Below are 12,089 nucleotides of genomic sequence, written 5' to 3' on the forward strand. Positions count from 1 at the left end.
TTCCGTAAAAGGCTGCCTTGTCAGGAGTTGTAATGTTTTTGCATTTTTTTTATATTTAAGCACCAGTGATGAACTTTTGTGTCAGACAACAGATATGTATATTGTCTCTCTTTGTACAGGTTCCTGAAAGGGGGTGCTGCTGAGGAAGCCTGTGCTGCTGTGGCTTCAGCTGTGGGTTCAAACCCCTTACTCATGACTGAGCTGGATCTGAGTAAGCTCATACCAGAAGCCTTGGGAGTGACTCAGCTGTGTGCTTTACTGGAGGATTCCCACTGCAGACTACAGAAACTGAGGTTAGTGGATGTTGTTACACTCTCTGTAATTAACAGAGCTAGGGTTAAGGTGGTATTATGGTGACACAATGAAATAATCAAGTGTGGTTCTTCTCTGTAAGACAATCCTAGGTATGAACTACCAAATTTGGCAAAAGCTTATTCTGATATTCTGTCATTGCTATCCTGTGTGAATCACTAGATAAATATTTTTTTCTTGAAGGAATAAGATGTTTGTATGTGAATTACAAGGCTGTTCTCCTTGTGGGATAATATCAGAATTTGTTCTGCAAATTTATACCTGTACCCTGTACCCCAGGAACAAACGCGGGTAACGAATAGTCCGGAATTTGACTATTCGGGAATGTAGTCCTTTTGAAACGAGGCCAGACAAGGAAATAAGGGATATGAGGAGTTTATATAGTGGAGGGACAGATGTCCGTGATTAGTATTCTGGTAGTTGGGATCGAGACAAGAGCTGGGTGAGTTGTAGTTGGAGCGGGCGTGACAGGAGCTGGGAGCAGGAGAGGGTTCAGCGCTGGCGTGACAACTATTCTTAACAGTTAACTGAGATGAGATGTTATTCCTCCTCCACGCTACAGCCTGACAGCCTGCAGTATTACAGAAGAGGACTTCAGAGCTCTTGCATCAGCACTGAGATCAAACCCCTCGCACATGAGAGAGCTGTGGCTGAGTGGGAATAAAACAGGACACTTAGGAGTGAAGCATATTTCATCTCTTCTGGAGGATCCTAACTGCAAACTGGAGAAACTACAGTGAGTATTGCAAGACCAAATACTGAGTTGCTATCTGTGAATTAGACAGTCACAGTGAATTGTCACGTTTTTCACATGTAAAGGGTTGCTACTCTTGTATATAGCAGAAATGAAATTTCATTTCTGGGCTTAAGTCACAAATGTTTTAAACCACTTGCTCCCCCCCCTGGTAGTGAGAGTGACAGAGGGAGCATTCTGGTTGGTCTCTCTTGGTGCTCCTTTTACTCTCAGGGCGGGCTTTACAGTCAACCTCTCTCTTTCTTTCATTACACTGTTCTTTATAAAAGCATACCTTAAAATGGTGACATCACTGTAAATGTCTTGCTGTGTTTTCTTTTGCCTTGACTAAATTATATTATTACTGTGAACTGCATTTTGGGCGGTTATACCACCTCAGTGTTTATTATTTTCAACCTTTCAAAGTGTCTGTCATTCAGTGTACGTTACGCAGTAAACTGCTGATCCCTTCAATTTGGCTACAATAATGGTCTCACTTTAAATGTACTGTAAATGCCTTGTTGTGTTTGCTTTGACTAAATTATGACTATTTTATCACTGTAGACTCTCAGACTGCCGTATTAAAGAGGAGGGCTATGCTAGTCTGGCTTCAGCCTTGAGGTTAAATCCCAATCACCTCAGAGAGCTGGATCTCAGAGGAAATGATCCAGGGGAATCAGGAGTCAAACTGCTTTTAGACCTAAAGGAGGACCCACAATGTAAACTGAGAAAAGTCTGGTAAGTATATTCCAAGAACAATGGAGAGCTCTGCTTTGTTTCAAATATTTTCAAAGGCTTCACATGGACATATTTTATCAAGCTGCTGAAGTTTTAAACTGGTTTAGGGGCATTGCCACAACTGTAGACGAATATTATATTTAAAGGGACCAGACGAGCTAAGCTCCTGTAGGGAAAACTGAACCTGTTAGATTTAGAGTTACTGCACCAGGCCAAGCAGGACTATAGGTCAAATAGCCGTGACAAAAAAGTTGGCAGTGTTTCCTTATTCCTGAAGAAGAATATGTGGCTGTTCATTCCTAATTACTGTAATTTGCTGACTTGACAGAAGTCCTGAGAGGTTTCCTGCAAACATCAGTGATGTCTCTTTGTGTCAGACAAGAGATCATGGGCCCTTATTTCATTGATGGGCAACATGGCTGGCAACATGTAAAGTCAGACTTGTATGACCTAAACCTGATTTAACAACTTGGCAAGATGTTTTGGCTAATTTCATAACATGAGTAGGATTCTAAGTGCAAACATGGGTGCGTCAGCACTATTCTGGGATGTGTCCGCGCACAAACATGGGAGTTTGATGTATAAATGAGTTCCTTCAAGGCAGCACCTTTCCCGTGAAACTTCTAAATTATTTCATGTTAGGCAGTCAACCTGCACAAGAACCTCCATCTCCTCGATTGTAAATTTGATATTTTCTGCATTGTAGAACAGTTACTGAGCTCTCTGTGAACCTTAATAAAATATGGTCGAATCATTCTGTTTGGCTGATAAAGAATTACTTTATTGCCACATTCACTAATTACTCAACCCATTTATGCTTGACTGTGCCCTGCCTTGTGTCAATGAAATTTGTAAATATAGGTATCCTTCCCGACCTATTCTCACTGCACGGTTGCTGATGCATAAAGGCTATTCGCAGTGCTTGTTGATTTTCAAATTAAGGCCCAATATGTATATTGTCTCTATTTGTGCAGGTTCCTGAAAGGGAGTGCTGCTGAGGAAGCCTGTGCTGCTGTGGCTTCAGCTGTGGGTTCAAACCCCTTACTCATGACTGAGCTGGATCTGAGTAAGCTCATACCAGAAGCCTTGGGAGTGACTCAGCTGTGTGCTTTACTGGAGGATTCCCACTGCAGACTACAGAGACTGAGGTTAGTGGATGTTATATTTATTTACATCAGGTCACAAATTGACCTGACCAAATTGAGTCTACTACATCAAATTCTATTATGAATGGAATTGTCATGTGATTCTTAACAGTAAACTGAGATGATGTGTTATTCCTCCTCCTTGCTACAGCCTGTCAGACTGCAGTGTTATACTTCTTAGCACTCTTCCTTTCCATCTGTATCAAACACACACACACACACACGCACAAACACAGCCGTAAAGTTTCCTTTCACACACACAAATGCAACATATAATTTATAGACAGACATATTTTTGAAACACAAATAGCATTAACCTTTTCACACTCAGGTACTGAACTTTGTACATTTATATTCTCCCCTTTCAGAAATATAGATGAGGTTTATTTTTACGTCTTACATGTCCGACATGCACAGAACCCATGAGGTGATAACTGCTTCTCTCGTTGTCCTAATGTGTGTCGCTCAGCTGATCTAATAGAGTCTGTACTTCTTTCGCTCTACAGCCTGGGAGCCTGCAGTATTACAGATAAAGGCTTCAGAGCTCTTGCATCAGTACTGAGATCAAACCCCTCACAAATCAAAGAGCTGCGGCTGAGTGTGAATAAAGCAGGAAACTCAGGTGTGAAGCATCTTTCTTCTCTTCTGGAGGATCCCATCTGTAAACTGGAGAAACTACAGTGAGTATCACCAGAACAAATACTGAGTTGCTATCAGTGAATTAGACAGTAACGGTGAACTGTCACGCTCTTCACAGGTAAAGAGTCACTATTAATTCAGCAGTAAACAATTCTTATCACTCTCATTTCTATGTTCAACACACACACACAACAATATAATATTATTGCAAAAAGCATGAATTTCACAGTAACATTTTATCGTCTGAAAACAAACAAAGAATATGTTTCCCTTTCTCTCTGCAGCCTGGGAGCCTGCAGTATTACAGATGAAGGTTTCAGAGCTCTTGCATCAGCTCTGAGGTCAAACCCCTCACACATGAGAGAGCTGCAGCTGAGTGGGAATAATGCAGGAAACTCAGGAGTGAAGCATCTTTCTTCTCTTCTGGAGGATCCCAACTGTAAACTGGAGAAACTAGAGTGAGTATCACAAGACCAGATACCGAGTTGCTATCAATGAATTTGATAGAGACAGTGAACTGTCATGCTTTTCACATATAAAGGGTCGCTATATATTCAGCAGTAAACACTTCTTGTCACTCTCCTTTTACATCTTTATCACACACGCACACGCACACACACACACACATAAACAAATCCACTTACAAACACACACACCAACACACACACATATGTATATACAAACATATCATTTTTGGATGAAATACACTTTAATGAAAAGTATCCCCATTATTACAGACAGACAAAAAGTATTTCTTAAACACTCTTTCAAATCATGTAAAGTTTCAGACATACATAGACTTTCCATACTAACAGCTTACTGAAAGAACTGCACGGTCATATGAAACTTATATCAAGTATATTTTGGGACAATCGCTTAGATGAAAATGAAATGTTTAGACTATCATAAAACCACAAGATCACAAACTGTTTCATGGAAAATCTGAATTACTCAGACATGTTTATATCTGAGTACCGGTATATGTTTTTAAATCATTCTATTCAGTTAATTCATAATGGAACCTTGACCATTATTGCACCATGCATTCAGAACTGTGAACTGCATTTTGGGCAGTAATACCACCTCAGTGTGCATTATTTTCAACCTTTCAAATGCTCTCATCCATTGCACCTTACGTAGTGAACTGCTGATCAATTTGGCTACTATAACGGTCTTGCTTTAAATGCACTGCAAATGTCTTGTTGTGTTTGCTTTGAGTAAATTATGACTATATTATCACTTTAGACTCTCAGACTGCAGTATCACAGAGGAGGGCTATGCGAGACTGGCTTCAGCCTTGAGATTAAATCCCAATCATCTCAGAGAGCTGGATCTCAGAGGAAATGATCCAGGGGAATCAGGAGTCCAACTGCTTTTAGAACTTAAGGAGGACCCGCAATGTAAACTGACAAATGTCTGGTAAGTATATTCCAAGAAGAACAGTGGAGAGTACTGCTGTGTTTCAAAGATTTTCAAAAGCTTCAAATGGATATATTTGATCAAGCTGCTGACATTTTAAACTGGTTTAGGGGCATAGTTAGCCTGGATACCAGACCGAACTTAGCCCCGCCCACACATTTTTTGGTTGGGAAGTTCGGTCTGGCATTACTCCATTGAGGAGAAATTATCTGCGGCTCGATATCGGCCGTACCAATCAAATTGTTAAGGAGGGCTTTATACGATGATGGACAGATGATCAACAGTAACGTAACCAACCACGTCACCAACACACGAGTTGAATTTGTTTTCAACAAACATGGCTGCCGCTGGAGAGCTGAAATGTATAGATTCGAGTCCATTTAGACATTGACAGTGCATTCATTTTGAAAGAGGAACAGAGAAACGCGATTAAGGCATTTGTCAATCGAAAAGATGTTTTTGCCTTCCTTCCTACGGGATCCGGTAAAAGTGTAATGTATCAGCTGCCCCTGGTCACATACTACGTTGTTCTGATTGGTTGTAGGTAACCAATTGAGCGAAGAGGCATTTTTTCTCCTGGTTCGGTTGAAACACGCCCCATAATCACAGCCCAATGGAGCGATATCAGACTCATATTCTGACTAGAATTATGAGTATGACATCGTCAGGCTAGGGCATAGTAACAACTGTAGATGAATATTATATTTAAAGGGACCAGATGAGATAAGCTCCTGCAGAGAAAACTGAACCTGTGAGATTTAGAGCTGCTATAGGTCAAATAGTCGTGACTAAAAAGTTGGCAGTAATTTGCTGACTTGACAGAAGGTTTTGAGAGGTTTCTCTGCAACATCAGTGATATCGCTTTGTGTCAGACAAGAGATCATGGGCCCTTATTTCATTGATGGGCAACATGGCTGGCAACATGTAAAGTCAGACTTGTATGACCTAAACGTCTCGGTTACTTACGTAACCTCGGTTCCTTAAGCAGGAACCAGATATAACATAATGGTACATGACATCAAGTCATGGCTACAAATCGAAGCATTTATCTATTCACGCCTGAGATCTGTCAGCGCGCGCTCCTGGCCCCGCCTTCCAGGAGCTCTATAATATCATAACGCGCCCTCAGATCTTCCTCGGAAAGAAACTGAGCAAGACAATCAATCCAAGGTAACACTGTACACGCCAACCTTGTTATATCTGGTTCCTGCTTAAGGAACCGAGGTTACGTAAGTAACCGAGACGTTCCTTATCGCAGTTCACTGCGATATAACACAATGGGACCCTATACATTCCCGCGTGATAATACAGTGGCAGCCAATTACACACACCAGCTCTACTGAAGCCTTTGCCCTCATAGAGGTTCATACGGCCGCTGGCGGTGAACATATTAACAGGGCAACCTTTGTCATAGGCGGCAAGGATCGCGATCCTGCGCCTGTAGGAAACCACCCTGGAGTGTTTCATGTGCAACAAACATGTAGACACCGATGAACACACTTATCATATACATCGTTCTCAGGTCAGGGGATTCAGAGATCGCTTGCCTGCAGAACACCATGAATTTAACAGGGCCACCTTTATCATAGGCGACAGGGATCCGTGATCCTGCGCCCGTAACAAAACCCTGGGATGTTTCATGTGCAACATAACATGTAGACACTAATGAACACACTTATCATATCTATCGTTCTCAGGCCAAGGGATTCAGAGATCGCTTGCCCACAGAACGCTATGAAGAAAACTAGGTTCAGCCACATCTAACATATAGAATCTAATGAAAGTGTGGCGAGAACTCCCGCTTGCAGCTTTGCAAATATCTTCCACTGAGACGCCCTTTAGTAAGGCCCAGGAAGACGAGACCCCCCGCGTAGAGTGCGCATGCAACTTCTCCGGGGGATCTAAAGACAAGCTCTTATAAGACAACACGATAGCCTCTACTATCCAACGGGAGAGGCTCGGTTTTGATAGAGGTCTGCCTTTTGCGCGTGCACCGAAGCACACGAATAGCTGATCTGACTGTCTGAAAGCTCTAGTGCGCTCTGCGTAACAGCGGAGAGCGCGCACTGGACAGAGCTTATTCAAACGTTCCTCCTCTGCTGACGCAAAAGGAGGAGGCGAGAAAACTGCTAATTCAATCACCTGATTGCGGAATGGGGTTACCACCACTTTAGGTGTGTAAGCAGCATTAGGTCGCATAACCACTCTGTCACCAGCGATCGAGAACTGAAGGCACGATGGACTGACTGACAGGGCTTGCATGTCACCAACGCGTTTTGCTGACGTTAACGCCAGCAGCAGCGCAGTCTTTAAAGAGACAAACTTTATGTCCACTGTCTCCAGGGGCTCGAACGGAGGCCCTGTGAGAGCACGTAACACCACTAGCAGATCCCAAGAGGGTATGAGGTGTCTCTCTGGCACCCTGAGCCGTCTCACCCCCGCCATAAAGCGTGACGCTAGCGGGTGACTGCCAGGAGAACTGCCATTAGTGCCTGCGTGGCAGGCTGAAATGGCAGCCATGTACACTTTGAGAGTAGAAGCCGCCTTCCCCTCATCAAACAACTGCTGTAGGAGTTCGAGAATAACGCCCAGCGCGCATTTAACGGGGTCGTGCTGACGCGCAGCACACCAGCGCTCAAAACTGCGCCACTTCAGCGTGTACAGAGCCCGTGTTGATACAGCTCGGGCACTCTGTATTGTAGCCACCACCGCGTCCGACAAGCCTGACGCTATGAGCCTGCACCTTTCAGGTGCCAGGCTCTGAGACGCCACCACTCCGGATGGGGGTGCCACACTGTCCTGTGCGCCTGCGTTAGGAGGTCTCTCCGTAGAGGCAGCTCCCAAGGCTGCTGCACTGACATATTGACCAGATCTGCCACCCACGGCTGGTTGGGCCAGTGGGGGGCTATCAATATCAATTCCCTGCCCTCGCCCGCAATCCTGCACAGCACCTGCTGGAGGAGCGGGATCGGGGGAAAAGCATATAGGGGTAGGGCTGGCCACTGGTGGCCCAGCGCGTCTATGCCTAGTGGGGGATCGTCGCCCCCTAGCGAGAACCAGAGCGGGCAGCAGGTGTTCTGCCTGTTCGCGAACAGGTCCACCTGCGCCTTGAAAAAACGCACCCAGATCTGACCTATCACTTGTGGGTGAAGGCACCAGTCTGCTGCTCGAGGATCGCCCCTCGATAACAGGTCCGCACCGTAGTTGAGGTGGCCTGGTATATGAACTGCCCTGAGGGACAGGACGTGCCTCGCTGCCCACAGGAGCAGGCGAGTCGCCCAATGGTGTAATGACGGGGAGCGCACTCCGCCCTGGCGATTTATATACGCCAAGGTCGCAGTGTTGTCCGTCCTCACTAGTACATGCTGACCACTCAGCCTGGGCAGAAAGTGTTGTAGAGCTAGGACTACTGTTCGCAGCTCTAACACATTTATGTGAGACGCGGCTTCTGTCACAGACCAGAGACCGTTCACGCCTCTCCCTTCGCAGACCGCTACCCAGCCTTTGGTGGAAGCGTCTGTGGTCACCACCACGCGACGCGACACTATGCCCATAGTGCCTGACGCGGCTTGAAACCAGGGGGTTCTCCAGATCGCCAGGGCTTTCCTGCATCTGGAGGACACCACTACTCTGCGATGCCTGTCTGTGACTGCGTTGAGCTTCATAGACAGGTACCATATTTGGAATTGCCGCATACGCAACATCCCTAACGGGAGCGCTATAGCGGCCGACGCCATCATTCCTAACAGGCGTTGGCAGCGCAGCGACGAGACTGACTGTCCCCGTCGGAACTGGCGCACGCATGCTTTGATGGCACTTATCCGTTCTTGAGACAGCCTGACCTCCATGGAGGTGGAGTCTAAGATCATACCCAGAAAATGCGTAACTTGCCTGGGGCAGAGAACGCTTTTTTCTCTGTTTACAACAAAACCCAGTCGATACAGGTGTGCCACCACTAGATGGCCATCCTGCACTAATGCAGCTTTTGAATGGGAAGCAATTAACCAGTCGTCCAAATAATTGTAAACGCGTAAGCCGCGTAGACGTAATGGGGCGATGGCTGCCTCTACGCACTTTGTAAATACCCTCGGCGCTAGGGACAGGCCGAATGGGAGTGCGTTGAATTGGTACGATATTCCTCCGAACGCAAACCTCAGATATTTCCGATGTCTGTGGTGGATCGGAATGTGGAAATAAGCGTCTTTTAAGTCTATCGTGATAAACCAATCGTTTGGCCTTATAAACTGCACAAGCCTGCGTGGGGTCAACATTCTGAACCGTAGCGGCATGAGTGCTTTGTTTAACACACGTAGATCTAATATAGGCCGATAATTCCCATCTCTTTTGGGTACGAGGAAGTAACGGCTGTAGAAGCCTGCATTCCTTTCCTTGCTTATGGCCTTTTTTCTGAGCAGGGAGATCATTTCTTCCCGTAGGAAGTGAGACTGTTCTCGCTGTATCACAGACTGTATTACTCTGCTGAAAGGCGGAGGGGAACGGGCGAATTGCAGCGCGTAACCCTTTGAGACCGTCTTTAGCACCCATGGTGACACTGCGCATGCGCGCCAACTTTCTGCACAACCAGGGAGGTTGTGCTCTGAGTTGAATTTGTCGGGGACTAACCCGCTCATGGTCAATGAGTCTAAGCCTAGATCTACACCCACTCCGCCTAGGGAGGGAGACGAGATCTGGGGCTGCCCCCTCATGTTTTTGAAAAAAATGTGGGGGTGCGATTGCACTGTGTGCATCGCGGGGGGAGTTACACAAGCATGTCTGGGCACTGCGCCATCTGGGACAGGAGTTAGGACATATGATTGTGGTGCTTGTGAAAACCTGCTTACCGTGCTGGACATGATTTCCACATGTGAGCGACGGGCTGATTTCTGTGGAGGCGGTGTGGGCTCCACCGCTCCCCCCTGTGTGACGAGTGGCTGACTGTCACGGTCAGGAAGCCTGAGGTCTCCCTCTGCCTCGCCCGCGGCGAGCGGAATGCTGCCGCGGAGCCTGGGCTGCGCCCTGGGCAGGGCGCGCAGCTGGTTGTTGTGCTGCAGGCTGCGCTGGAGGGCGGAAGGGATGTCTCTGCCAGCCTCGCCCGGTGGATACCTTTGCTGGAGGCGCTGGCGAGCGGAACCCGCTTCTCTTCCGGCCCGGTGCGGGTGTGGTGTGTCCTGAGGAGGACGTCTCACCCGTGCCACTAGAGCGAGGCATCCAAGCCTGGAATACCTCTCTGCTCTTCTGCTGTTCTTCGAACTTGGCAGCCATTGTGACCACTGCCTCCCCGAAGGCGCCCTGGACAGAGACCGGGGCGTCGAGGAGTGGTGCTTTTTCTCTGTCTGACAGCTTAGCCAGTGATAGCCACAGAGACCTCTGGGTAGCCACCGCGGCACCCATCACCCTCCCCAGTGCCTGTGCCGTGCACCGAGTTAGTCTGAGCGACAGATCCGTCGCGCGACGGAGTTCTGCCACAGACGGGTGATCTTCCCCCAGCGACAAGGCAAGCTCAGTCAGGAGCTTTGCCTGGTAGCGCTGTAGCAATGCAGCCGTATTGGTCGTGCAGGCAGCCTGCCCTGCAGCCAAGTAGGACTTCTCCGCCAGCTGAGCCTGGTGTCTGCCCACCCGCGTGGGCAGGAGAGGCTTCTGGCCGAGACGCATCGTGGGGGATGCGGGCGAGAGGTAGCCCGCTACTGCATCCTCCACCTGAGGAAAGGAGAGGTAGCCCCTCTCCTTAGCCATGTGGAGCTGCATGTAGGGCGCGAACCCCGGCACCGGGGCTCGGCCCGAGTAGGGTATCGCCCATGTCGCCTGCAGTTCCTCGTGCACCTCCTCAAAGAAGGGGATGCTGGAGGGAACTGACGTGGCGGGGCCAGCATAGAACTCCCCGTCCAGCAGCGAGGACCGCACACTGGGAGGGGGAGGGAGAGGGAGCCTGAGGCAGCTGGCTGCTCTCAGCGCAACCTCGTGGAGCTGCTGGCCCAGGAGCCGAGACGAGGTAGGAGGTGTCTCCACCCGCAACCTGACGTCATGGCTCGTCTGCATTGTTTCCGCGATTGAGCCGTGCTCATCGGAGAAGTCTAGCAGACTATCATCATCCAGGCTGATGTCCAGCTCGAGCGCATCGTGGGGGATTGCCTGGACACCGCTTGGTTGAAGCTCCTCCGCCTCGCTGCCCGCAGCCCCAGGGCTGACAGGCGGCGGAGACGGGGAGAGACCCGGGAGCGGAGCTGCCGCCGCAAAGCGACTGCTCACGCTCACCAAGTCCAAGGCTGAAGACGCACTCATTCCCACGGGGGCGTCAGCCCCGGATGGAACTAGTGCAGTCTCCTCGGCGTCCTTGCCCTTCCAGAACGCAAGGCGCCTGGTAGCCTTAGCTAGCGGGAGGCTAGCACAGATGGGACAGACAGGGGCTTCGCCTGAGAAGGCGCCCTCCGCGTGGTCCCTGCCTAGGCAGGTCACGCACCGACGGTGGCGGTCGCCCTTGGGACGGACGTGACCGCAGTCGGGGCAGTGTCTGGCCATCTTTTATCAATCTGAAAGTAGAGAAGAATGTTAAAACACAAGCACACTATCTGCAACGAACACGTTGTTAGCAAGCTAGCAGGCTAGTCAGAGACTTAGCCAGCCAGGCAGCAAGGATAGCAGCAACTACTTTCAAAATGAAATTAAGCCAATGAATTTCGTAGCGCCCTGAGCTAGTGAGGGTTAAGGAACCCGATAACTCACCAACCCGTAGAGAGCGAAAGCACACAAAACTCTTTTGACTGTGGTAAAGCGTTTCTAATATACTCAGAGATGTTCACTCCGTCTTGCGAAGTTTCAAAAGAGGAAGATCTGAGGGCGCGTTATGATATTATAGAGCTCCTGGAAGGCGGGGCCAGGAGCGCGTGCTGACAGATCTCGCGGCCTTTCAGGCGTGAATAGATAAATGCTTCGATTTGTAGCCATGACTTGATGTCATGTACCATTGTGTTATATCGCAGTGAACTGCGATAAGGAACCTGATTTAATAACTTGGCAAGATCTTTTTGCTAATTTCATAACATGAGTAAGATTATTGTGCAAACATGGGTGGGTCAGGACAATTCTGGGATGTATTAGCGCACAAA

The 12,089-nt window shown here is 48.2% G+C and overlaps 1 protein-coding gene across 1 annotated transcript in view; it reads left to right on the top strand.

Annotated features, from left to right (window-relative positions):
- The first annotated feature begins 258 nt into the window (after positions 1-258).
- LOC116224596 (ribonuclease inhibitor-like) overlaps positions 259-12,089 on the top strand; it is a 42,755-nt gene continuing 30,924 nt past the window's right edge. The window contains exons 1-3 of the mRNA XM_042710380.1: positions 259-293; positions 875-1,048; positions 1,610-1,783. Coding sequence (XP_042566314.1) covers positions 948-1,048; positions 1,610-1,783 — 275 coding nt within the window. The 5' untranslated portion in view covers positions 259-293; positions 875-947. The remainder of the gene's footprint in view (positions 294-874; positions 1,049-1,609; positions 1,784-12,089) is intronic.

Source organism: Clupea harengus, chromosome 18 (assembly GCF_900700415.2).
Source record: "Clupea harengus chromosome 18, Ch_v2.0.2, whole genome shotgun sequence".
NCBI lineage: Eukaryota > Metazoa > Chordata > Actinopteri > Clupeiformes > Clupeidae > Clupea > Clupea harengus.